This window comes from Epinephelus fuscoguttatus, linkage group LG1 (genome assembly GCF_011397635.1).
Source record: "Epinephelus fuscoguttatus linkage group LG1, E.fuscoguttatus.final_Chr_v1".
NCBI lineage: Eukaryota > Metazoa > Chordata > Actinopteri > Perciformes > Serranidae > Epinephelus > Epinephelus fuscoguttatus.
Genome location: NC_064752.1, coordinates 27,101,606 through 27,129,216, shown reverse-complemented (window position 1 = coordinate 27,129,216; position 27,611 = coordinate 27,101,606). Strand labels below are relative to the sequence as shown.

The window sequence follows — 27,611 nt, the reverse complement described above, 5'->3', positions numbered from 1 at the left end:
TCATAACTGTATTGGACGAACTCAAATTTTGACCTGACGATTGCAATAGATGAAAAGCATGGGGGTCATGATACATTCTGAAGGGGACGCTAATGCCTTTGCCAAATTTCTTTGCAATTCATCCAGTGGTTTTCAAGACTTTGTACTGAAAACCACCAATGTCACCCCGCATGGTGGCACTAGAAGAAAATCAGCAAAGTCAGTAGGCTTCAATCCTCTGGCGGCCATGTTTGTAGAAACCCAACTACCATTGCTATCCCTAGAAAACAGCACAAAATGGGTATACAACACTGGCATATATTCATCAAACATTATTGTGTATACTTAAGTAATTTCATTGTTGTTTTCTTCTGTGTTTTGTTTTTCAGATCCTGGCAATCGTCTCCATCCTCTTCATTGTGTTGTCAACCATTGCCTTGTCTCTGAACACCCTTCCAGAGCTGCAGGACACAGATGAGTTTGGTCAGTCCACAGACAACCCACAGCTGGCCCACGTGGAAGCTGTGTGTATTGCCTGGTTTACCATGGAGTACCTGCTTCGCTTCCTCTCCTCCCCCAACAAGTGGAAGTTCTTTAAGGGTCCTCTAAATATCATCGACCTGCTGGCCATCCTGCCCTACTACGTCACCATCTTCCTGACAGAATCCAACAAGAGTGTGCTACAATTTCAGAACGTCCGTCGTGTGGTTCAGATTTTCAGGATCATGCGGATCTTGCGTATTCTAAAGCTGGCTCGTCACTCCACAGGTCTCCAGTCACTGGGCTTCACTCTCAGAAGGAGCTATAACGAGTTGGGCCTGCTGATCCTTTTCTTGGCCATGGGCATCATGATATTCTCCAGTCTGGTGTTCTTTGCAGAAAAGGATGAAGAGGACACCAAGTTCAAAAGTATCCCAGCTTCCTTCTGGTGGGCTACTATTACTATGACAACAGTAGGCTATGGAGATATCTACCCCAAAACTTTACTGGGAAAGATAGTTGGAGGTTTGTGCTGCATTGCCGGGGTGCTGGTGATAGCCCTACCTATCCCCATCATCGTCAATAATTTCTCTGAGTTCTACAAAGAGCAGAAGAGGCAGGAGAAAGCCATCAAAAGAAGGGAAGCTCTGGAGAGGGCAAAAAGAAATGGTAGCATTGTTTCTATGAACATTAAAGATGCATTTGGCCGCAGTGTAGAGCTCATGGACATAATGGTGGAAAATACTGGTGAAAAGAAGGAAAAGGTGCATGATAATCACGTGTCTCCTGGTCTGCAGAGAGGGCCACCCAAACTCAAGTCACAGAAAAGCCCCAGCAGCCCCGCCAAGACCCTTGAATCAGGCTACCAAGAGCAGGCCAAGCCCTCCAGCAGCCCTCAGCATCTTAGCGCACAGAAACTGGAGGAGGTGTACAACAAGATGGCCAAGGTCCAATCACACCCCGACCTCAACAGCAAAGAAAAAGAGCCACCATCCAAGGCAGTTAGGCAGAAAGCTGAATTAGAGATGGGAAGCATACCTGCTGAAGCCATCTCGAACAAAGCAGAGGTAGTTTCAGACATGAGGAGCATGTCCAGCATTGACAGCTTCATCAGCTGTGCGACTGACTTTCCTGAGAGCTCTCGCTTTTCCCACAGCCCCATCAGCAACATGCCAGGGAAGGTCAGCACTAACCCCAGCCTGGAGCCCACCTTGGAGAATGAGAATGAAGGATCCCAGGGCACCACTACACCCCTGACAGGACGTAGCGCCAAGCCCGACCCATATTCTGACAGCCCCAGGGGTGTACGCTTCAACAACCCACTCAAAAGCCACTCGCTCAAGGTCAACTTCAGATGTGGGGAGGATTCAGGGACAGGGGCCCTCTCAGACAGCTCGTCAGTCCAGAGCCCCGAGGTGTCCGTCTACACAACTGCCAGCAGCAGGACACCCAGCAAGAGCCCGGAGAATTTACTGCCCAGCGCCCTCTTCACATTCCACGATGCATCCATCAGTAAATTTATTGACGCTGACACGGATGAAGAGGAGCATCTGCACGATGGCTCAGGCGCCAACCCATCCCAAAGACTCCTGGAGAGATCCAGCCCCAAGTTTGGCCCTCACTCCAGCTTCCAACAAGGGGCCAACCACATGGAGGGCCTGCAGAGGAAGCTGGGGAACAACACACTGCCGCTGGAAGGGCAGGAGAACCATGTGGCTCAGGAACTACAGCCACTTCAGGGAGACAAGAGTCACTCTAATGCTTAAACTTACAATAAGGGAGAGACCACGGAGGAAGTGGAAAGGGAAATATAGAAGCACAGTGACTTAGCAAAACTGAACTTACAAAAAATATGAAAGGCACTGAAAACACTTGTGAACATTGAAAGAATTACAAAATGACTTGCTTCTCTATGGAAGTAGTTGTTGGCAGCGGGGAAGATTTTTTCGCTCTTGAACTTTTTCCTGCCAATGACTCTTAAGTTAATTAACTCAGTAGAGGACTCTGATCTAAGAGGTTTTAAAAATGGCGAGGAATGCCCGTCTGATAGTTTTTACTATTTATACATTTGTTCTAGTCCAGATCATCATATAATAATTACAGCCTAGTCATAAGAGTATAGGATATCATTTTTATAAGCAAAAACCTATTTTTCTGACATCCCTGGAGACCACTTTAAAGCCACTATAGCAAAAGCTGACCAATCAGTAGCAAACCACAGAGGGCATTGAAACATGGCACTGCAAAATGGGAAACTCATTCAGCTGAGATAGTTCTAATAACATGTGAAGGAGGAACTTACATTTTTCTTTAAGTCATTGGTTACACAGCGTAAAATTACGGCCTTACATAGGCAAGAGTGTGTTGGGAAAATGTATAGTTTGCTTTCTTGGACTTCCTTCCTCAAAACTGGCCTTAGTTGATGTTGTCACCCTTGTTTTATGTTTGTGTTTGTATGAGTGGGACAGAGAGATATACATAGACATACATATATACAGTATATTTATTGTAGCGTTCTTGATCTCTTGAAGTGTGAGCTTGAGGAGAATCGAGTATTTCAGTTTAGCGTCTTGCTCATCCATATTTTTTTACTGCACAGAACACATTTAGACAACACAGAGAGAGATACTGTGAGGCTACGTCCATCGATTTCCTTTTTGTTCCTGTTGTGCCCGACTGCTGGCAAGAAAGAGCACCTTAACGTGATAATTATTTTTCTTATGAACACAGGGAAGAAAAAAAAACCTCTTTATTCCTTTATTCTTGTTTGTATCGGTGTTTGTATTGCTGTAATCAGAGTTTGAATTTGGAGGAAATCAAAAAGTCTTATGTGTTATTTCAAAAACTTTCTCAAAGGTGTTTCGAAAGGAGCCGTCATTCCTATTGTAGCTGAAAATCCGAACTTCATATTAAACAACAGTGCTGACAAGCATCACCATAGCTGAAGAAACAGCACTGAAAATCACTGAGATTTTCTATGTTGAACTTCCAGTTTTGTCGGAGTGTGAATATTGTACATGTACTACAAGAGTAGAATATTACAAAGAAACACATTTATTGTACAAGGTAAAGAATGCAAATAATTTATATTTTTAAGATATTTTCTAAAAGAATGGACTCTTAGACAAATATATTGTGCTAATCTCGTAGTTTTGCATTTCGATACGTGTACTGCATTATTTTGATGGAGTTGCATTTGTTAGATGATAGTAGATGACTTTGTATTGTTTGCTACTGTCTCCCCGTAAATGTCTGTCCCTCGATCCTTTGTGCAATGTGAAGAACCAAAGAATTGTTGTTTCTGATAATTCGTACAGACGATGGGCAAGTTTTACTTTTTTATCTCAAAAATGTAAGAAATTTTAAGCATTCCTTTTCTAAATCTGACATATTTCAGGGAGCCATACTCGCTCATTCGGTCCAAACATGTGAACAGATGAGAGCAGTCTGGCCTCTGAGGAGGAGAGATGTTGACGGGGAATGAAAAGAGAGGATAGACGGGAAATGAAGAGGGAGCATGGCACTTTATTTTACATCCATTTCAAAAGCTAATTTGATTATTTACATGCTGTAGATCTTGGGAAGTGGTTTGCTTCCAGAGATCCAAAACATTATGCTCACATAAGTTCACGTCACATCTCTTTTAAACATAAAGCCACCTCACAGCTCCATACAGCCCAGGCACACAAACAGCATGGAGCACCATGTGTGTCTGTATTCAACCAAATACCCTGCATCATGCTTTCCTGTATGCACCTGACTCCAAACATATGACTGATCTGGGTGTTGATCATCTGGTGCTCGTTACATTACTCATGCAAACATGGTTTTATAGCATTATTAACTTTAAAACATGCACGCATGCCTCTATTTTTAGTAGTGGATCTTTACGCTTAAAGAAATAGAAGTATTCACGCTATACGGTTGTTTGCAATCATTAGACTTAATGTGAGTTAGATATTTCCGTGCCTTGCTTTTACCAGACGCTTGCCCCGCACATTGAATCTGTCGCTGTATAATGGAGCCCAAATGGCAATTAAACAAACTGTACGGCAAATAAACACAAAGAAAGCTGGGTCATTATGCTGTCAGGCTGCTGCATTAGATACCCACACCCCTCCCTCTAATGTCTTTCCTGTACACTTAAATGCATCAAACATTTACATGAAAAAGGCCCAATGCACAAAAACAAACAGGTGCAGACTCACTCAGCGGAGTGAATGACCACTGTTTCCATGGTGATGCTTGAGATGACTGGATGGCTCGCAACTGATGCAAGCACGTAGCCTAATTTGTTGAGACGGAGTCCTTGAAGACTCAAATAACATATTGCAAAAATACACAGTGTTTACATTCTGATCATGAATCTACTCAATCACCCATTCATCTTTTTCCCTCCTCACCTGCAACTGCTGCGACAAGCTGTTTTAACATTTAATCAAACCACACTCCAGTCTCCATTATAGCATTTATTCAAGTCAAAATTGCATTCTCACCAGTCAGAATAAATAAAGATATCAACAATAACCTTCTAGTGGATAATGTATTTCAACTTTGATTGTGCTAGTCAAAACTAAATTTAAAGTCCAGGTAAAGTAAAATGAGAAATCTGTTTCTAAACACATTATACATGTTGGAAAGTACTTGTTGAAAACATGTGAAAAGACTGAGACTTTGTGTTAATGTTAGCTGCTCTTAGGTCTGTCTCTGCAACAGCTCATTCTCCGACTCTGGGAGTGGGTGTGCTTTATGCTAGTGGGTTAGCTGCTAACTACAGCCTGCCGGTGCTCAGTGGCTCAATCTTTGTTTCAGGTCTTTCACACCCCCTGTGTCTCAGAGCATAAAATACTGCTCATTTATGCAAAACCTAATTTGATATAGATACAGTTTGTATTTTTTGGAACACCCAAGAAACCTCACATCCTTTTACACCGAGGGGGAAAACAAAGCATTCACTTCCATGCTGAAGACTTGCTGTGTGGCATTCTGCATATCATAAATAATAAACTTAAAGATCCAGAGTCAAAAGGGAGTTTTTCAGAGTGACCCAGAATCTCAGTGGATAGAGCGGGTGCCCCAAGTACAAAGGCACTGTCCTTGCCATAGCAGCCTAGGACTCAATTCCAGCCCACAGCAGCAGACCCTTGCTGCATGTCGTCCTCTGTCTTTCCCCCTTTCACGCCTGTTCTGTCCTATCTATAGAAGACGCCAAAAATAATCTTAAAAAACCTGGATCATATTTTTCCATGTTTTTGTTTCTAAGTAATCAATGGAAACAACATTTTTTTTTAAATTGGTCCAGTATTGAGTGAGAGCAGTGATCAGGCTGCAATGCAAATGCTCAGGGCATGTTTGCACTGTCAGTTTATTTCCACTTTAAATGCTTTTTGGGGTCACTGACAAGCTCAGATTGTTATTCTAATTGTGTGACAACATTATGGAAAGGATCCCAACAGAGATAGACATTTTTGTTCAAGAGTAAGATCCTTGTTTATCCAAAAATAGCCTCAAAATTATTATCGTCAAACCCACCAGACTCCATTTAAATAAACAGTAATTTACCATTGTAAAACACACTACATTAGAAGTTGAAATTTTTTTTTTAAATTCACAGAAACCATCTTGTCTTTTGTCTTTCCACTGTTCCAACAATCACCAACTCTGGTTCTGTTGAAATAAACCTTGAATTTTTGAAAGTTATTTGTGAAAATCTGCTGCTTCTATACATGCTAAAATGATTGTTTATTTACATGTAGTCTGGTGAGTATGGCGATGGTGATTCTAAGGGCTGTTTCTGGTTAAGCAAAGAGGGCCTAACTCTTTATCCAGACAGTGTTAGGTTGTGCTGCCACTGGTAAAGGAGTTGTGAGCCTCCACGGACCTGTAGCTCTTGAGGTTGCAAACCCCTGCCTGGTAATGTTAGGCTAATGGCCTTGAGAAACATTAACACTGCTGTAGCCTACTGTCTTGAAACATGCATTGGATTCATTAAACATGATGCTAGCCTAATACATCATAGTGTTAATGGCTGTATGGTACTGATATTATGGAAAGTTTAATTAATCATATCTATAGTAAAAGTAGTACTGGCTCTACGTGAGTTTAAAAACTGCGCTTTCCAGCATTTACAGACGAGAAACGGAGGAAAGGACTGTTTTCCCCCTCGCTGACAGGACCCTCAAACTTTGACTAGACATCGACTGTATTTACACTTGGTGATTTTTAATCATTCAAATTTGGCTGGGTTGGTTAGAGACACATTTTTCTGTGGTGTGACAAACTCATTACACACATTTGTTTTTGCTTAACCTGGACTTTAAGATAGCTTTAAATCCTTAAAAAGTTGCCTATAAGTGGCCATTTTGATGTTTAATAGCCAGACTGGATATATATCACAGATATCTGTAATTCAGTTCTTTCAAGTCAAAAAAAGTTTTACAGACATCCACGATGACATTCGTCCTAGGACAGATGATGGCACTTTTGCCATTTATGTTCAGGCTTTCAATTTCAGTGTCAGTTTTGATATTCAGAATGAACTCTTCTCACTTCTTTCTAGGAAAAACTCTCATTACAGATATCTACAATCCAATTATTACTAGTCATGATTTTAATATCTGATATCCAAAATGAAAAGTAACTCCAGATATCCATAATACATCATCCCTTTAGTTCACTTAGTCATAGAAACACTGACACCTCTCAGAAAATTGCAGAAGAGCAGCTCATGACTGCAGTAACCTACGTCTGAAACTAAGGTGCCGTTGTTATGGTGTATATGTTCACTTCAGCTATCTACACCTATGGAGGGAGCGAGTGTGAAGTGTGAATTGGAGAGGAACAAGCACTGTGTGACAGAGAGCTGTGCACCCTGATTACATGTGACATCACTAACAATCAGCTCCTCCACCTCATAACCATCTTCAGCCCAAATCCTTAACGCAGACATGATGATCATTCAAAACATCTTCTGCGATCTAAAGCATCCTCTCAGACAGGACAATCGCCACCATGCTCTGTCAATGACAAAAGTTACGCAGCCAGATTATGCACACTCATGCACTCATGTGTGTTTTTCCATTACAAGTACCAGCCGTGTGTTGAGTCTTTTGTGCAGAATGACAGTGCAGAAAAAGGCAGTTGGGTTGAGGCATCCTTTTGAGGATTTGTGTTCATTTCTGTGATTCTATAAATATCATCCTGGGCATGCAAAGGGAGGGTCTGGGCCAGAAGGAAAGGCTCAGTTTCAGCAATGTCTTTGTCCAGAAGAAGGAACAAACTTTGTAACAGAAGACTGTGGAGAAAGGGGGGGGGGGTGACGGAGGCTTACGGGAAACTATACAAACAAGTCACTGGTGTGTGGGATTTGTTACAGCCCAGCCCTTAACGCTGAATGATAATGGGATAAAAATGTCAAACTGACAAATGGTCATCTGACTTTCACTGCTGAATACATTAGAAACACAAGAAAAGATTGGAGAGATAAAAAAGGGAGGGTGTTTTACTCAGCGAAGATTCATTATCATTCATCACACAACAGTCAGACATGCAGTAAATACTGACACATCTTTGGAATCGAGCCTGTCGTCTTAGTGGACTTCCAAACAAGCCATAGTCTATTGAAATGGTCACAACTCTTTCCTCTGTTGAGCGTTAACAATGTCCTTATTGCTTTTTATATCTTTGTTTCTTGTTTTCTGAACTGCACTTTATTGATTTGTTCCTGTATTTAATACTCTGCTCTCTAGTGACCATGCAAATAAAAATGTCAACATACAAATGTTCCAGTACAGTTTCCAAAAGCACAATGTTAATAAGGATCAATGTTTATTTAAGCACAATACGCCACACTAGAGGTTAAAGCCAAAAAGAGACACAGTTAATTTTAATTTAAGAATCTTCCCCTTCTTCAAGGAATAAATCACCTCTGTTCAACTCACACAGGTCTGTATGCTGCCCTTACTGTGTGTGGGGACATGTTTGTTTTGTAAAGTTTCATACTTTGTACCACTTGACTTTGTAGAATATTATCTTTGTGGTTTCCTGTTGTTCAACGCATGTAGCGCTATTAAACTTTGACACACAGAACTTGTAAATATCATCTAAGACGCTATAGGAAAAATGTCTATGATCAGCAATTTTGAAGCAATTTTCTCCTTTTACTGACTGATGCTTAATAAAAAGATGATAATCCAGTGCTGGGGCCTCACTTTATTCACGCAAATGCGTTATTATAAAAACACTGACAGGAGTGTAAAGCATGAGAGCAAGTAGTGAGATTGTGCAACGACTGGGCTTGTGGGTTGTGAATGTTAAGTGTGTATCTTATACAACAGCTCCCCCCAGTGTTAAGTTTTAAAATCTTGCTTTACTGAGTAAATTATAACAATAAAAAAGATAATGACTTTCTAGACTGGGTTAGATCCAACCTTTACTTTTACAAGAGCCATATTTTGACCAAAAATGATTTTATTTTATTTTTTTTTTTAAATTCTGTGTAGATCCTCAAAACATATTTGAGCCTTATAATGAAGGTAATGCAGCCTATTAAGTTTAAATTAGCCTATACTAATAGTCTAAATGAGCATTCATTAATATGTTTTAGGACAAGGTGGCTACTGTTCAGGGAACTATTTATGATTATTTGTTACTTTAACTTTGCAGAGCTGGCAGTGGAACCAGACAAATCTGTCCACACACGACTAAATTATCTATTCTATTCCAAGATTTTTACTTTTTTTTTTTTGGCTTGGCATTGATTGTTAACCAGCGAGGGAGACTCCTGACTAGTCACTGCTATCCAGGTTTGCCAAAATTTTGAGGAAAAGGTGCCAGGCAGTAGATGTATTACACATTTTTGTTGTTGAAAAGTTGAAATATTTTTTTAAAGTCGGTATATATGGGCTTCACATTTTTACAGTTGGAGAATGTAAGGATTTCTCTAGGCCTACAACACTGATAAATGGAAATTTAAATGTAAAAAAAAAAGTTAGTCATTTCCATATAATTTTTTTGTGACATAGAGCCACTGGAGGGGCCACATGTGGCTCGGGAGCCACAGGTTGCCTACCCCTGGCACAGATGTTGAGGAATATATTTCATAATCAGTGTTGGGAACAATTTACAGATCGTTAGTTTTCCTGTTAAAAATGTAGTAAGTAATGTAACTCATTAACTAAAGCAATGTAACTTATTACATTTAATTATTTTTTGATTACTTTTTTAACAAATGTTTTAAACTGGGCAAAAAAAGCTTAAGAGTCCTAAAGACACAAGCGCATAAGTGTTGCACTCAAATTTGTATCAACAGCTTTGCTGACAGCAAAAAGATGCAAATGTTATATTCTACATATAATCTTTTTACTGAGAAGAATATGTTCGGATGTAATCACCAACATTTTGATTAGTAACTGTAATTTAGTAACATTTTTCTCAGTAACTGTAATGGATTACAATGAGATTTATTTTGTATGTCTGTACATGTAACTAGTTACTCCCCGACACTGGTCCTAATATCCAAGACAGAGGTTCAAACACCGGTGCTTTCACAGGGTGACCAGCAAAATGAGGAACAGTTTAATTTAATCCTTAAAGAATTCAATTGTAGGGCTACGACTTAAAGTTATTTCAATATCAATTACTCTTTTTTTAAGATTATTATTATTAATTTTGTTGTCCTTTAAAAAATTCAAACTGCCCATTACAATTTTCCACATTGTACATGTCTTGCTTTGTCTGATCAAACAGTCCAAATCCCAAAATATTTAGCAGAGAAGTGATTGGCATTTTGCTCAATAAGTAACGTAAATGGTCTGCAAATGTAAAATTTTGGTCCAATATAAAGATGATGACTAAATGTCCACTACAACTGCTGTTTTTGTCACGTTTGACCTCTGAACATGATCCTATACAGTAACGTCTTTTTTTTTCTTTTTTATCTTATTTTGTTTCATTATTCTTTTTTCAGTGGGGGTCAGTTAACTACTTTGGGTCTTTTGCATGTGGGCTAAAGGGTTGTAATCGGCTGATACAGTCAATTACAGTGAAACACAAATACAAAACAGGCTGCAGATTACCATTTGATATGTTATATTACGTCACGCTACGTCTTTGAAGAGGATTACATCACAGTCGATGCTGGTCACAACTTTAAGCTTTTTACAAGACACAAACAACCTTAACTTCCATGAGGAAGAATCTTTCTCTCTCTGCAGCAAAAGCTTAAACAAAAACACTTAAGTACAGTAAAGTGTTTTAATACAACAGAATGTGATGTGTTATGTTATCTGCAGGAGAAAAACATTTCTTTTACAATGTGAGTTTTTGAAGAATGCTACACATCAGGGATTTGTGCACACGTGCTGGGCAGTTTATCACCTTAACATTTCACTCAGAGTTGGATAATCCGCCTCACATCATGGATCAGGAATAACTTTCTGTAACAGATGAAAAGAATGTCTGCGTCAGAGCTCACCAGTCACGGATGAAACACTAAAAATATACTTGTGTTAAAGTAGCTCACTGATTTCAGCTGTGGCTGAGGCGAAGATCTTATATAAAAGTCAAACACAGCTCAGAGTAAAAGTTACAAGTTACTTTTTATACGAACTGAAATTGTTAGGTGTGATCTTTTCCAGGAAACCCTTACTTAAAACATGTTAAAAAAATAAATAAATAAATAAATAAAAAGATGCATGAAAATTCTAGTCAACAAACACTGTGTTCTTTGTATCCCACAGTTACAGGAAGAAAAGGAAGAACACCTTTAACTTAAATATGACCGGCATTTTAGGGTGTAGACACAAAAAAAAGCTATGACAGTGAAAACAGTAACTGCAGCTATATTCAGTTACATCCACCTGTAAGTGACGCTAACAAAGGAAATACCTTGACCTCAGTCCTTTTGTTAATTTGTCCAGGCGTCTCTCTTTACTGGGCTTTTAAACACTAAACACTCTGCACTACATACCACTCTGATCATAATTACAGGCTGGTTTTGCCTGACACTGAACATTTCGACATGAGAGGACTCTGCTGAATCCTGAGACACAGAAAAAACTAGAGGTACTGCATGCTTCTGACGTCATTACTCAGAGCCATGGCTCTTCATTTTTTTCCAAATAATTAAAAAATCTAGCTTACCTTAAAAATTCTTGCATGTTCATGTGTGTAAGTAAAAGTTACTGATTGGTTGGTTGAAGCAGTTCCAAAGTTATGTTACAGGGGACTAAAACCACAGTCCTCCTTTGCTGAGAAAAACATACTATAAGGTTCAGGTTCGACAGCTCAAGTATGGATTTTCCAGTGGTGCAGTATTTCAGCCTTGTCTTTGAAAAAAATGTGAACCTATCCTTCAAGCGGAAAAGGCCTCAAATTAACATGAAAGTGTTTATGCACCTGAAATGTAGGACTTCTGGAACCTGAACTTGAGCCAACCTTTGTTCTGAGCAACCACAGACAAAACTAGTCTGCTTCTTGCTGTTCAAAGAGGTTTTTTTCTGTTCAGGGAGTCATGATTCTTGTTTCCAAACAACTACAGAGAAAAAAAAATCAAATGCGTTAGTGCTTTAGGAAGTTACGAAATGAGGCCATACTGTTTGTGTGACGTTAGGTCTGAAGTGCTGGATTATACGCAAGTTTGTTAAAAATAATTTGAGCCATTTGGGGGCTGCAGTATCCACAGGGACTTGGCTTGGGAACTGGAGGGCCATTAGCTCAAGTCCCGATATGGACCAAATATGGGGCATGGACTGGTAGCTGGAGAGGTGTCAGTTCACCTCCTGGGCACTGTCAATGTGCCCCTGAGCAAGGCACTGGACCCCCAACTGCTCAGGGCACCTGCACATAGGCAGCCCCTTCACTCTGACATCTCTCCATTTAATGTATAGGTCCTGTTTGTGCATGTGTGTGTATTCCAGGGCTGTGTGTGTATATGACAACAGAGTGAAAAATTGAATTTTCCTTCAGGGATTAATAAAGTACATCTTCTTTCTCTTCTTCTTCTTCTTCTTCTTCTTCTTCTTCTTCTTCGAAAGGCCTTAGGGGAGTTGAACCAGTGGCCCACCTTTGATTTTTCAGGCTGTTCTCATGCACTGTTGCTCCACTTTCCTATGGAAAGTGATGCACCAAAAGTCATACAAATGCTACATAGTCATGAGCCGCTGTATGAGGGTAAGTTGGATTATTATTAAAGTACTATCCTACTGTAACTCTGCATTACAATCTAACATTTTATCACTGAAATGATATGACATTTTGGATTTTAGACCAGAAACCATCATGCCACACTTCTATAAACAAAGGGGCTTCAACTTCTCTTGTGGATTAGGACAGCACAGTGGGACAGGTACAGAATGGGACGTCCATATGTCAGGTGGCAACATCAACAGGATGACTTTAAAGCCATACATGGATCTGAAAATGGTAAATGGTTGCACTTGTATAGCACCTTTCTAGTCTTTCAACCACTCAAAGCGCTTTTACACTACGTCACATTCACCTTTTCACACACATATTCACACACTGATGGCCGAGGCTACCATACATGGTGCCACCTGCTACTCGGTAACCATTCAAACATGCTCACACACCAGTGGAACAGCCATCAGGAGTAATTTGGGGCTCGGTTTCTTGCTCAAGGATACTTGGACATGCAGACTGGAGGAGCCCGGGATCAAACCACTGATCTTCTGTTTAGTGGATGACCTCTGAGCCACAGCTGCCTTATCAAGTAGGAGAAGTAAAAGAAGAGGGTGTAAGATTTTGCCTCATGTGACTCAACTTACCCCTTATCGAGGGCAAGTTGAACCAAGACACCACTTTTTTTGAAAGTCATGTTTTAAAACAGTTTATTCTATATCCAACGTGATTTATGCACCATATCTACCACATTATTAAATTTATGAACATATTTTCATTGCAGACAATACTGTTATGCACTCACTTTAAAGATGCCTTAAATGAAAGCTGGCTCACCTCACACCACTCAGCATGAAGCATCCAGAATAAGTGGGTTTGTGGGGGAAAGCAGTTGCTTGTGTCTGACCAATAACAAGCTATTAGTTAATAGTTAATTTAAAAATATGTTGAGTTATATTGTGGCCTGCTCGGGTTCCCACACAGAATGCAGATGCTTAAAAACCCACCCTGGGTGTAAATATTATGGGGGCTACACTATGATGTAAGAGTATTACATGCTGGCTTTGGCTTTGGACCTGAGTGTTATCTTAATCCCTGTCTCACTCATACTCAGTCAGTGTTTATGAACCATGAGTTATGAATGTGCACGGGTTAGTCAAAAGACTCCTAGGTCATCAGACAAAAAGCTCCTCTATTGGTGGCCACCATCAGTCGGCGTCCTAATCCGCACACACACGCGTTATATAAAATGGCCATCCAATCCCGCATCACTCTGAGAACAACTAATACTCCCTAACTTGGCGGTCTGCTGGTGCAGCTCATTACCAGGACTGGAGCATCATGATTGTTCTCGTGGACCTGGTGCTGATGCTCATCGACCTGACCCTCTCCATCCTCAGTGCCGTCATCCAGACTTTCCTCCGGCCGAGGCTGAAGTGCGTAGACGGGGAGCTGTGTCTGATCACAGGGGCCGGGGGCGCGCTGGGTCGCCTGTTCGCCCTGGAGTTCGCCAAAGAGGGAGCGCACCTGGTGCTGTGGGACTGCAACACGGCTGCCAACGAGCAGACCGCCAAGCTGGCCCGGGAGCTGGGGGTGCAGGTGCACACGTACACGGTGGATCTGTCCAAGAGGCAGAGCATCTATGAGGCGGCGGACAGGGTGAGAGCAGAGGTCGGGGAAGTCGCCATACTGGTGAACAACGCGGGCGTGGTGGCCGGGCGGAGGCTGTTGGACTGTCCTGACGAGCTTTTGGAGAGGACTCTGCTGGTCAACTGCCACGCGCTGTTTTGGGTGAGACGCACCTTTTACGCACAAACATTTAAAACCGTAAAACTCCATATTTGACACAGGGCAAGCATCACCCACCAGTCTGACATGAATTACGTAACATCACTTCATCAGAGTTGTCCCCGCCGGCCCGGCTCTGTGTTTGCGCACTGATGTGTGAAGGGATCAGTGCAGCCTGTGCCGCTGCGTAGCTACACCATGTGCCTGTGACTGTTAAACGTGTCCAGGTTAACATGGGGTTAAAAGTAGGTGGTGGAAACCTTAATCACTCATCCCCAGAGTGAAAGGATCCCACGCGAGCCCACCAGTTCAGACAGCATGTGATTCTGCCCTTGATCCTCTTACAGCCTCAGTCTCATGCTCATATAATAAACGGTAAGTTCATTAGCTCCAGATATCAAGGATATCAGCAACAGACATACTGTACAGTGGGCAGGTGCTTATTGTTGTGACCAATGCACCTGCTCTGAAAGAGAGTGTCTGTTAGGAGTAGTTGGCAGCTGCACAAGAGTCAACTGTATGTGGTTGCATGGGCAACACTGAGATGCAGGGCTCCTTAATAAACTCTATTTATCCAGGAATATGCACCATATGAGCCCAGTGTAATCTAAGACACAATGATTTAGACACAAGGCCCCTCTTTAAAGACATGGCCTAAAAAACATGTTAGACCCTGCGTCCTCATGAGGACATCACATTTTGGGGTTTTTTGACCAACGCATTCTCACTCTGACCTCGTCACATATTGACTTGCTTGGTCATGGACCTTCCATGTGTACATACAACGCTGGAGCTACCCTGGGTGTGTTGGTTGTTGAAGTCCTGGGACTCTGTGTCAAGTTCTGCCTATTACATGCAATGTCTTCTTTCAAAATACACTTCCGTTTTCATTTACCTTTTTCCGTCGGTTTGATTTCGATGACTTCAGAGTGAGACCAGGCTCATTTGACCTCTCTACTTCATACTACTTAACTTAGACCTGTTGTCCTAGTTCGTGGACACCTTTGCGCCATCTAGTGGTAGAGAGAGCACAATACACTAATCCATCTAAAAAAAACAAGATGGCAGCCATCTTTGCGAAGTCAGCCTGCAGCTGATCCTGACGAAAAGACGACAAGGATCAAATCCTGATTAAAATTTATGGTTGAAACTTTTTATTTATGATTAATAACGTTTATATTTTGATGTTTCATACAAACGTGACTAATTTTAGCAACAGTAACAAGCTAAGAATCTGTTATTTAGGAAGTGCTCCTCTCATTTGAGGACATTTGGACTTTATCATTGGCAATGCTGAATTTTTTTTAATGCTTATTGGGTTCTACTGATCCCTGATAGCTAGGACAAATTAAAAATGCATACCGAACAAAAGCTCAGGACTCAAGAGGATAAAGCAGGAATCTCTGAACAATATGCCCTCATCACCTGAGAGAATACTGTGTTTGATATTCCCTAACACAGTTGAGATAAATGACACATGCTTCAACAGTTGCCCGCTTTGTGCAGCTGGTGATGCAGCCACGCCAATGAGGCCATGGGAAAAACAGGATTTTTACAAGTTTAAACTAAATATTATTGACATGTCAGGGGCCCTGAGAGGGAGTCGGCTGCATTTGGTCTAAGAGCTTAATGGAGTAAAGGGGGGCTGTGACAAAATCTACAGTAGACACAATTATGTTATTTTAATTTAAAATAAATACCTGTTTAAGAAAATTAAAGCAAACGTATTGACACTAAGGTAAACCTGTGGGCTAATATGCTTATGTGCAGGAAAAGTAGCTGGTTTGTCCTGAAATGCTGGAATATTTCAACATATTTGGCCTCTAGAGTGTTTTGTCAAGGTCACAGTTACGTCCACACATGGGAGAAGTTTCCCTTCATGGCTTTCAGCCGGAAAGCCCTGGAGGAAGAAGTCTTTTTATTTCAACCTAAGCCACAATCCTCTCTGCATCTGTGTTCTCTGCATCCTGTTGTTTCAAGTTCTCCTGTATTATGCAGCAACTTTTGTGTTTGGTGTTGTAAAGTGGCTTGCCTCAGGTTGTCACTTACTGTTTCATCAGGGTCATCTTTATTTGTTATACTAAAATAAACTTTCGTAACCCAACAGATGACAAAGGCCTTTCTGCCTCAGATGAAGTCAAAGAACCATGGTCACATTGTAACTGTTGCCAGTGCTCTTGGACTCTTCAGCACTGCCTGTGTAGAGGTAAGACACAGTTAATGACTTCCTTAACTTCAAACTGAACAGACAATTACTAGAACAATCTATTTAAGAACATTTAAATGGCGGGTATCTTTCTCCCTGCAGGATTACTGTGCCAGTAAATTTGGAGCCGTCGGCTTCCACGAGTCGCTGACGCACGAGTTACGAGCAGAGGACATGGACGGCATCAAAACTACATTAGTCTGCCCTTATATTGTTGACACAGGGATGTTTGCGGGCTGTGAAATCAGGTGAGATGCCACCATTCATCAGTCCAACTTTTATGGTCGGTATTACTGGAAAACATAACGCCGTATTTTACATTTTTTCGTTGGATATTTTCCAGGAAGGAGCTTCGCAGTCTAATTCCACCCCTGGAGCCCCTCTACACCGTACAGCAGTCAATGAAAGCCATTTTAGCCGAACAGCAAATGATCTGCATTCCTCGTCTCATGTACATCCCCTTTCTAGCACGAGCGTGAGTATACTATAGAGCTATTATTGATTAGAAGAAAATACTTGAATAAATACTTTGGACCAAGACGATGCATTAAAGTGGAATTTGTTTCCTTCCTTCTCTTCAGATTGCTCCCCTGGGAGGCAAATGTGGCGACGTATCGTTTCATGGGAGGTGATAAATGCATGTTACCCTTCATCAAGAATGTTGAACTGAAGACCTCCAACGGACATATCAAATCCTCCTAACACCTCTCTGTCAGTCTGTCTAATAACCTTGTTAAATTATGGACCAATGCAGACACCAAAGGGTCATGCTGTATCTTCCCAATACATCACTTTGTCATATAAAAGGAAAGCCCAATGTCTGTGTGTTTATTTAACAATGGGCTGAAGGGTAACTTCAGTTATGCTGCATGCATGTTGGGTCATAAATGGATTGTAGGGCAGCCAGGGTGTGCGAATGAAGAGGAAATTCCTTCTCCTTAAATCAAGTTATTGATTCAGCCCTATACGGAGGCCAAAGAGCCAGCAAGATTCACAACCCAAAATAAAATCATCAAAATACCGCTCATAGAGAAGAGGCTGCGATGATAACAGATCTATACAAGTGCCTCTTTTTATTCACATAAACAGTGCGCAAACAAAGACTTGACGATAACAAATCTACGGGAAACATGCAACAGAAAAATATTATGCATTATGTTTGAGCCACAGACTACAGTCTCCATAACCGTGAAAAGGAATTCATACATACAAAAGAAGCGTTAAAGAAATCCCTCCCATATGATTGTTATGTTAAGATGTTCCACAATACTGCTGAAACATACCTCTGCTGCTGCTGATATCCTAATAACCTCACAATTGTATCCGACTATGATTTCCAAATGCTTGTTAGCTTTCCCCACACAGCAAACAAAGGGCCCAAAGACGAAAATGCAATTCAGTTGAGTCAACGTTTGGTCATGTTTTTAAAAACCCTTAAAAAACACTCTTGCATCAGAGAACACACCCTAAATTCAGGCAAAATGATCACTTCTCTGGCAAATTCCATTGTAATCTGTCAAGTCAAACCAAATCTGTAAAGACTGAAGCAGGTCTGTCATGTGACCTGAGGTCACATGTGGCTACCCCTGCAGTGCACTGTTCCTTATCGAGCAAACGCCATCACATCCGTTTCAAACCAGCTGCACTGTGGCTGCCTGTAAGTACCCCTGCAGGAACTGGAGGGCTTCTGCATTCAGACTGGTGCTCAGCATCGAGGGAACCTGCACCAAATGACAAGAGGAAACAATCACTGACTGCTTTCTGAACCGTCGTTATTTCTTTTACTCCAAACAAATGTTATGACTTCATTAATAGCATAAATAACCACAGAACACGACTTTCGGTGTGAGCTGCTTAATATTTCCTGCATGTCTCAGCGTACCCTTCCTGGACAGGCAGTAGAGAGCTTGTGGAGCGACTGAGCCAGCAGGATCTTGGGATTGCCGACAGCATCTCCGATCGGGTCGTGCTCCTTCTTCCCGGCAAAGGCCAGTTGCGAGAATGCCGTCTGATAGCCCGGTGTGTCCTCAATGTCAATGAAGTGCTCATCGTCTGGGATGCTGTCGTCTTCTGGCAACTCGAATAGACCAATAAGCGCCTGGAGCAGAGGGGTCCTGAACAGATGCATTAAAAAATCCAAATCACTGTTATGGTTGTACACAGGATGACAAACACAAACACTCAGTATGTATCAGGAGAGTATTTCTGCCATAAAGCTGTAGGAACACCAAATCATTCAAACACAGTTCACACCTGCACAGTCCTGATAAGGTCTGTGGGTGGATTGTGGGAGTCTAGGGGTTTTAACCAAGTAACTGCATTTAAAAAAAAAAAATAAAAAAAAAAAGAGAGAAAGAAAGAAAGCAAAAGTCGTGTTTCCATCAGGCTGACATCTTACCAGAGTTTAGTGTACTCCGTGTCCATCATTGCAGGACATTCAGTAAGGACTTTTGTGATGCCAACAGCGCAGATCTTCTTTTCAACTGGTCCAGACACCTTTTGAACTTCTGGAATAATTATTTTCTCCAACACCATGCCGAACATCCTGCAACACAAAAGGCAAACAGGATTAGTACTGGACAGTTTGTCTCTGGTGTTCTGCACTTACATTTCCAAGAATCGCCAGAGACCTGCAAAGGCATTGAGATCTGAAAATATTGTGTAATTAAAGTGGGTAGCCTGTGAAATCCATTTGTAACCGCTGTGAATCCAAGCCAACTAAGGCTTCCACCCCTCACCACAAGCGACCTTTCAAGCTTAAAAAGAGACGTGTGTTTGATAAACATATAGCCTGGAGTATTCCTTAAAAAATGTCCTATTTGCTGTGAGCAAGATGTGTTTAAATAACTCAAGCAGGCCATCAACTTCAGAAGAAACAGCCAGCTTATAAATCTTTTGTGCCGTTAAGGTTGACAGAACTTGTCATATTATCACTGCCTGACTGCTGCGCTGATGGATGAACCCACTAAATAATTGTGGTCAAACATCAGTGCGCTTGCTGTTAACATCTTGTGGCTTATATTGAAAACACACTTACTTTGGCTGGATGCTGTCGAAAATTTCCTGAAGTGCGATGGCTCCGTATTTCACACAATACAAGTTGATAAACACCAAGAAACCTGAGAGACAAAGGAAAACAAGTGCAAATATTAACACTTGAGATTCAGTATTATATGACTGTAGTTTATACTAGAACTGGTGATAATTTACACCAGTGGCTCTCAACCAGGGGCCCAGGGATCCCTAGAGTTCCAGGGGGGGCCCAGAAAATAGTTAATAGTTTATTTTCACTATTTAATTCAGTATAGAAGTGCGCCCAATGTGAGCAAGAGTTTAAGAGCGACTATTCTCACAGGGTTCACTTCCTCCACTGTTACCTTCTCAACTGTAGTTGCCAAATGAAGAATTCTGGCCTAAATCATATTTGTAACAACTGAAGATCTTTCGGACGGCAGTCCCTAAAGACAATCCTATCAAAAAGGGGTCAATGGTCCATGTATAAATTTAGGGGTCCTTGACACATTAAAAGGTTAAGAACCACTGATTTACACCACACTGTCTGATATGAGCAGTTAAAAGACATGCTCAGTCACTGACGATGTCTGACAGATTATTAGCTCTGAACAGAACATGAACGTTGAAAATAAGATAACTGTACTAACTCTTGATGAACTTGGTGGTTTTGGAGCTTTGTAGCCTCTGGAAGAGCAAAATGAAGATCTGTTTCCTGTACTGAGTGATAGATTCTCTGGCAAAAGAAAGGACAAACATGTAAAGTTAACAAAACATGTCGTGACCTAACTAATCAATTTCACTGGGTATGGCATTTTACAAACATTCCACAGAGAGCACGACTATACATCGACTTACGGGGGCATGTGCTCTATGATGCTGTTGAGAAGGTAAAAACCTTGATGGTCATTGGCCTTAGAGGCAATAAGCTTCTGGAAAACTCCAAGCAAGCCGGGCTGAGAGGGACAGATGAGCAAGACAGGAAAGAAGTGTTAACATACTGGTCGTACAATGAATGAATGAGGCACTGCAGACAACTAACACATTACAGCTTTCCCTGCTGTTCACAACACTGCCACCACTTACAATTTTATCTGCAGCTGAGCTAGCGATAGAGGCCCCTCCCTTCTCCAGGTAAGCCTGAAGCAGGCGCACCAGAGGGGGGATGTTTCCTGTCCGTTCCCATAGAACAGGCTGCAGCAGGTGAGGGAATAAAGCCATGTAGGAAGAGGGAATAGAGCTGGTGTGCATCTCTAGGAGGAGGGACATCACCTGGAACACGTATGGAAGAAATTCTGCAACAGAGGACAAAAGGATGATGAGTGGAGTTGCCTCTACCAGTCACCAGCTGTGTTTCTAAGCATATCATCTACATTTATATAAACTGATTCTACAGGTAAATGACAAACCCTGGACATCGTTCTGAAGGATCTCAGTGAAGACAGGGAAGAGCGCTTCCTCGAAGCTGCCGACAGTGGTGGGGTTGGCCTTGCAGGTGATACGGACCGACAGGCACAGGGACTCAAACAGGTAGTGGTTAAAGTGAGGCTTGCTGGGATTCTGAAAATGGATGACAGATTTTGGGATAACTGACATGCATCCTCTAAAGAAACCAGCAACTTGGTGAATTTATCTGTCCATAAATAGTAACAAAGTGTGTATTACCTTGCTGACTAAGAGGAGCTTATGAGTGAGCTGACCAATCAGAGTGGGAATGTAGGGAACAATGGCCTCCTGCAGCAGAGAGAAGCTGCGCATGATGGCTAAAAAAAAAAAAAAAAAAAAACAGACAGAGAAAGAGAAGAAAAGACATGATGAAGCAACTAAAAATAACTTTGGAGCTGGTCTGACACTGACCGGGAAACATTAATGGAGGGCATTTGGATGACAGAGGACAGTCAGGTTTACCTTTCATGATGTATTCATTTTCTGCGGAGCCAGGGAGAGCCAGGGCCTTGAACAAGTTGTTGAGCAGCTGTTCAGTAAAAGGTGCCATCTCTGCAGGCGTGATACTGGAAAACATACAGAGAGGTTGAGTGGCTATAAATATTTATTTCAGAGTTAAAAAGTTCACAGTGTTCAATCTAAGTCCAAACGGCCAATGTGAAACTGCTAATGTGAAATTGTGACAATGGCCTTGTTCTGAACTGGGCTGGGCAAAGATGCGACTACAGAATTTTAATCTTGTGGATAAAAAGAGAGAATAATACACTGTATAACTACGGCTCACTTTTTATGCATCTGGAAAAATGTGTGTGAGCTATACTCTGTCTCAGATATCACTATCTTCGACTGTACTGTTTGATACTTACAGTGTGGTGTTGTTGGGGCCTCTCATGGTGAACAGCCTCTCCAAAGCATGGGCAGCGTACGTGTGCTCCACTGTGCTCTCTGCCTGCAGGTGACTTATCAAGAGAGGAACTGCCTGCAGCAGCTGCTCCTTAGGAAGCTGTGGGACAGGGACAGAGAAGAAGCCCTCTGTGGCGCGATCAATTTGCCTTTTGAAATCTAACAAGTTGCAGAGAAAGTCAGAACTCATACCTGGCTTCTGAAGATCATGACATACTTGATGGCATCTGCCTTCAGCACTGGGAACTCATTAACTGCAATGACAATCAGTGCCTGATGTTAATTGTGTTTATACCTATAAATTTGGACACAAATGTCACCACAGTTCACTGATCTTGTAAAAAGCCAAACGCAAAGTGAGCCACCTGTTGTAACATATTTTAAAATCCTACACTGTATTGAGAACTGTAAGAGCGTTCTTACCATTAGGTGATTTTAAGTCCGTGAGAATGTGGTTCACAAAGAATTCATTCAGATTCACCAGCTCGTTGGCTTGGGTGATTCCATGCTGGTGAAAAGAGACCATAACTTAAGGACTGAGCAAAGTATTCTAATCATATCAGTGTTTATAAATATTCATTGAACATTCAGTTTTATATGTGCAATAATTCTCTGAAAATAAAGGCCAACACTACCTTCTGTGTTTGTGCTTTCGACGCCAGCGATGTGACCAAATAGATTGCGGCGTCTTTGTGTTTCCAGTTCTGCCCAGGGTTCTTGGCGTACTCAGCCAGCATTGAGTTCACATAGCCGGAGAAGATTGCAGTGACAGGGCCCTCGAAAAATTTACAAAGGCCTCTCACCAAGTCACACGCTGCCCTACGACGAGTGTCGATGTCTGAGGAAGGATGGGAAAAGGGTTGACAATGAGGACATGGTCATCACTGGCACATTTTTGTTAGCTGTCCATTATTTCTATGTGGAAACCCTCTATTTAAACGTTGGGTGTAACAAACCAACCAACTACATAGCTGTATGAAATCTGACAAACCACACAACAGTCAAAACTCAAATTGTGAGGAGGAACTACATATCATTTCCTGTATTTACGTGACTCATTTTTGTTACAGGAGGTGATATGCAATAATGCAAATCTTTACCAGATCCTTCAAGGTCCCTTCGGATGTATTCCTCAGAGTTATCTTCAAACGCCTCCTCATCTGCACCTAATCAGGCATTGAAAACAACTTGGTCAGTATCACACCAGTCCCTGTTTGTGTCCAAGTAAGCAGAGCCCTGACTCAGCCATCTGCTAATGACATTTCCAGGCACAATCCTATGATGAGAGCAAAGCATTTACTTACTCCTGAACTCCATGTTGGGCACAATGACCTTCTCACAAATGCTAGTGAGGGTATTCTGGTCCTCAAATAGATGCTTGTAGTGTGGCCTTTCACAGACTGATGCCAAGAACTGGATAGCATTGCTTACAAGCTGCAACAAAGACAAGGTGTACTGTTAGTACAGGGAAAGTAAACTTAAAAAAAAAAAAAAAAGGACGGGGATCAGCACTCTCACCAAGTCGTATTTGACTTCCTGGCCAGTAGAAACTAAAAGGTTCCAGATAGCAGTGACGAAGCGCGGCAGATACGGCTGGAATTCTTCATCGTACTTCTGAGCGTAGAGAGCAGCGTTGTCACAGATCTGAGACTTCAGCAGCTCCAGGAGACCTGCCTCCTCCTCGTCCTACGGAGATATCATAAGAGACACAACGTCACAAATGTTAAAAACCACCTTGTAAAACATCCATGTTGAAAACGTATTGCACGAGTGGAAAAAAAAAACAACTTACATCTGTTTGTAAAAGTTTATTATCCAGAGTCAGTAGGCCGTGGAAATTTGTCATCCATGTTTCCATGTTGTCTTCAAAAAACTCTGGAAGGTCCTGTGTAACAATACAGAACACAGCTGATGGCAAATGTTTCACATCCTTGATGAAAGTGTTAACGGTTTACTTAAACAAGAGCTGACTTGACCTCTGCATGGGGTAAACTAATCACGCACATTAATGGTAGTGCATGATTAACTTGCCACAATTACTAAGAACTTTCTTAAAACTCTTAAAATGACACTCAAACATACTGAAATCACTTTGTCTAACATTCTATTGAGAAACATATTTGAATGCATCACATATACAACACATCTTTTTAGTGAAAAACAAGCACACAAACTTAAAAAGCCAGGCTTTTCAACAATTTGAAATAGCATCATATCTTTCGACTTAAAATATGTCAATGCTCCATTCAAATCTTTTGCATTTTTTTTAGCTTGGTGCATGCACAGCCTGTTTTTGCAAAGTCTCTTTAATTGTTGGTTGCCCAGCAGTCTTTTCACGTGCTGCTGGACACAATAGTCATGATCATCCCGATATTGTAAATTCATCACGACAAATTTATTTTGAGTGTCTTTAAAATCATATATCGTCCCTTTCCTGTTCAAAATAATAAATAAAGCTAACATTTTAATTTTAGCTTTGGATAAATTTTGGACCTTTTCTGGATGATTTTTATCACTGTGTTTGACTTATTTCTGTTATGCCAAGAAAGATGATTGGCTCTTTACAGCTTTAATTAATCCTGTGAAAACAATTATGATGGTGAAACATCTGTAAAATATTTTCATCTCATCCAAAGTGCCAGATGGCAGTTGTTGATATAGATTTTTACAGCACAGTGGAGTTAAAAAAACACTTCATACATGTTGAAGACCGGGTCAGTAATGGAAGCTAAACACACTATAATTTACACAACAGCTACTACAAGCTATACACAAACTGTATGCAACCAGCCAACCCATCAGAAGTTGTTCTTTCATGTCAACTTACAGTGTTACCAAACATTCAATGTTCCCTTAATAATCTGTTGTTGTGTATATGACTACCAGAGGTGCTGACACCCTGGTGTACAATTGTCTACAATATAAGCTTTATAAAAGAGCAAAAGACATGAGACTCCCTGACCAGCAAGAGCCAACAAAAAAGAGCTACTTCATATTAATCTTTCATGATCAACACTAATCTTGGGCGCAACTTCAAAAATGATAAATTGGACTGACCTGGAAGTTAAGACTGTAGAACAGCTTGGAGATGAGTGTGAGGGAAGAGAAGAGGACCTTCAAGGCATTGACGTCTGTAGCATGAGTCTGACACAACTCAATGGTGGCCTACAGCAAAGAAATAAATAAACTATAAATACTTCTTCACACTGGAATTTCATTATATCTATGTCCAACATTATATTTGTTACACATTTTATATCAACTCTTAAGTACTGTGGTGATTGAACTGCAAGTCATTACCTTGAACAGCTCTGTCAGAGGTAGGGCAAATGTGTCCAGTACTAATTTGATCTCTGACCAAAGCTCATTAGACTTGAACTCATGGCGGTACCTTGAAAAAACATACAAGAGGGGACAGAAATAAATTATAAATTCTGTTTAAATGTTATCATCAAGCATTTTAAACAATTAAAAAGTGAGCTGTACCTCTTGAAGAGGGAATGTGCGGTGCGAAGCACTCCATTGATGATGTGGAAGTCTCCGCTTCTGAAGCGGGTCACCATCTCAGTTAGCAGGTCAGGCCATTTCTGAGGGAAATCTTCCCTTCCTATGATACTGATGGCATCACTTAACTGTGGAAATACAAAGAATTAACAGGGGACTGGCTGAGCATCTTCCTTCACACCTTCATTTTAGACCCTTTTGGGCATTACAATATGTAAAGATGTACCTGTTTCTGAATCTGTTCCGGGCTGCTGAGCATCAAATTTACTATGTTTGCTTTGATCGCTGTTCGGTCTGTATCAGAGACTCTGTTTGGTTCATCTTCAACCTTTAGGAAATACATACAGGTCAACAAAACGTATTTAGCAATGGCTCTGTTCAGACTTCGTACTAAATCGTACTTTATACTTTATTAAATCTAATGCAGGTCATGCACTGTGAATCTAGTCACACTGTATCTAAATACAAGACACTTAAGTCAACAAGATGTAAAGCAGATGTTACTCACAATGCGCCAGTTTCTCTTGATGTAGTTCTTGAATGTAACAGCAGCACAAACACGAATCACGTTGTCTTGGGACTTCTCCAGCAAAGTGAGTAGTAACAGGGGGTAGTTCTGGTTTCCCTCCACAGATTCAAGAAACTTTTCAGCTAAGAAAGAAAAAAGAAAAATAGAGAGCAGGTGGTTCAAAGCAGAGATTTCACAATCAGGTAAATACTTTGTATAAGTAGGTCAATGATAACATTCTTTATAAATCGTGTTAGGATATCATGCTGTGTCATTTTAAAGTATTACCTGGACGTCTGACTGTTGGGTCTGGGTCCAGTGTTTTCCTGAGGAACTCGGTGAGGGTTTGTAGGTTAGCATCATTCAGCTCCATGCTTGTAACGTCAACTAAGGGCGAGAAAGCGGCGAGTGAATGAATGAAAGACATACACCAGTGTCTGGCTGCAATTTGCTAGAGGCCAATTGCATTACTACACTTAGATGGACCTTTAACTAAATGCTGAGTGATCTTGTACAAACATTTTAGCAATGACTTATTAAAATGTGTGTACCAGTTCCTGAAAAATCACACTACCTAAAAGTTAGCAAGTGTGCTAAATGTAACTGTTGAAACAATCCGCGTTGTGATTAAAATACTCTCAGTGTTTCACGGCTTTCTTCGCCAAGTCAGGGCAGTGCTGGATACCAAGTTTACACATCTGCTAGTTTAGGTCACCGTTAGCTACACGCACTCAGTCTGCCTTTGACGTTAGCTTGCTAACAGCCAAGCTAGCTAACCTAACGTTATTTAGCCTCAATCTGGCTTTAGCTCAGACGGCTCAGCTGACTCCAGATCAGTTTGTGCAGAGTAATGTCTAGGCTAGCAGTTTAAAGGCTGTCCAATGCTAGTCTTCTATAAGTTGAAATATAAGCACATGGCGATCGCTGTATCGCATTAACTTTATCTGATAATACGATATATCCAAGGTAAATTGTATCTTAATCCACTGTCCCGAACTATAAGCATAACACCTAAAGTGACATGGAGAGCATTATCCAGTTTCCAGTGAATAGACTGATCCAGCAGGCGGTGGTCCCCTCCAAGTCAGCCTGCTAATGTTAGCGCTAGCTTGCTAATGTGTGTTTATGCTAACCATAAAGTTAGCTAATTCCCGACCATTACGCATTAACTCGCAAGTTATTGGACTATGACGCAGTTTAAAAGTCTGAATCCCATATTGCTGGATATAATACCTGTTAAAGCACTGGGACGCCTTACCGTTACAGTAAATTTCAGTCAGGATGGGATGGGGAGCACCACAAACCGTACAACCGGGCTTGTCGTGCCAGCTTTCAAACGTCTGGAGCAAAAGGAACTGCGCGGTCAGTATACTGCGCATGCGCACATGACAGAGGCACTCTGTAAGACACGCCCCTTGCTTGGTCTCAGTCAAGTGCAGGAACTTTATATAAATCACTCAGTATATCAATTAAATGTCAATAATCATGCCCAATTTATCAAGGCTATGTTGATAATTGAAATGTATACTTTCTAATCATCTAGATTCAGGCAAGAAAACTACAAAAGGCTACTAGGTTATATGATGTTAGATGTATGAGGTTATCTTTTATAGTTTCCTTGCTTCCAGGGATAGCTTTTAGAAGATG

At 41.2% G+C, this 27,611-nt stretch overlaps 3 protein-coding genes across 4 annotated transcripts in view; 2 read left to right on the top strand and 1 right to left on the bottom strand.

Moving 5' to 3' along the window:
* LOC125896716 (potassium voltage-gated channel subfamily B member 1-like) overlaps window positions 1–3,378 on the top strand; it is a 52,146-nt gene extending 48,768 nt beyond the window's left edge. Inside the window, exon 3 of the mRNA XM_049589547.1 lies at window positions 369–3,378. Coding sequence (XP_049445504.1) covers window positions 369–2,225 — 1,857 coding nt within the window. The 3' untranslated portion in view covers window positions 2,226–3,378. The remainder of the gene's footprint in view (window positions 1–368) is intronic.
* Window positions 3,379–13,865: 10,487 nt separating this feature from the next.
* On the top strand, window positions 13,866–17,354 carry LOC125890628 (retinol dehydrogenase 10-B-like). The gene is made up of 5 exons (XM_049579355.1): window positions 13,866–14,388; window positions 16,493–16,591; window positions 16,694–16,839; window positions 16,935–17,066; window positions 17,173–17,354. Exons 1-5 carry the CDS (start codon window positions 13,939–13,941, stop codon window positions 17,291–17,293), a joined length of 948 nt encoding a protein of 315 aa, XP_049435312.1. The 5' UTR covers window positions 13,866–13,938; the 3' UTR covers window positions 17,294–17,354.
* A 291-nt stretch (window positions 17,355–17,645) lies between these two features.
* Window positions 17,646–27,325, bottom strand: cse1l (CSE1 chromosome segregation 1-like (yeast)). Of its 2 annotated transcripts, none has more exons than XM_049584757.1 (25): window positions 27,223–27,325; window positions 26,253–26,351; window positions 25,965–26,107; window positions 25,683–25,784; window positions 25,439–25,584; window positions 25,253–25,343; window positions 25,010–25,117; window positions 23,745–23,837; window positions 23,471–23,638; window positions 23,257–23,386; window positions 23,053–23,118; window positions 22,588–22,790; window positions 22,376–22,460; window positions 22,145–22,206; window positions 21,916–22,052; window positions 21,512–21,615; window positions 21,269–21,366; window positions 21,013–21,163; window positions 20,690–20,898; window positions 20,462–20,559; window positions 20,254–20,339; window positions 19,629–19,710; window positions 18,990–19,136; window positions 18,474–18,705; window positions 17,646–18,312 (listed from the first exon to the last, which is right to left on the bottom strand). In XM_049584757.1, exons 2-25 carry the CDS (start codon window positions 26,335–26,337, stop codon window positions 18,223–18,225), a joined length of 2,916 nt encoding a protein of 971 aa, XP_049440714.1. In that variant the 5' UTR covers window positions 26,338–26,351; window positions 27,223–27,325; the 3' UTR covers window positions 17,646–18,222. The 2 variants fall into 2 exon arrangements, with proteins under 2 accessions (XP_049440714.1, XP_049440721.1); XM_049584764.1 differs by having other exon boundaries at window positions 27,198–27,317.
* Window positions 27,326–27,611: the final 286 nt, after the last annotated feature.

Excerpts from the sequence above, each read along its gene's own strand:
- LOC125890628 (XM_049579355.1), top strand. The coding sequence starts at position 13,939 with ATGATTGTTCTCGTGGACCTGGTGCTGATGCTCATCGACCTGACCCTC. Across the intron at positions 16,840-16,934 it reads TTTGCGGGCTGTGAAATCAG|GAAGGAGCTTCGCAGTCTAA; the intron begins GTGAGATGCCAC and ends GATATTTTCCAG. Across the intron at positions 17,067-17,172 it reads ATCCCCTTTCTAGCACGAGC|ATTGCTCCCCTGGGAGGCAA; the intron begins GTGAGTATACTA and ends CCTTCTCTTCAG.
- cse1l (XM_049584757.1), bottom strand. The coding sequence starts at position 26,337 with ATGGAGCTGAATGATGCTAACCTACAAACCCTCACCGAGTTCCTCAGG. Across the intron at positions 26,108-26,252 it reads CCCAACAGTCAGACGTCCAG|CTGAAAAGTTTCTTGAATCT; the intron begins GTAATACTTTAA and ends TTTCTTTCTTAG. Across the intron at positions 19,137-19,628 it reads TTCGACAGCATCCAGCCAAA|GATGTTCGGCATGGTGTTGG; the intron begins GTAAGTGTGTTT and ends TTTGTGTTGCAG.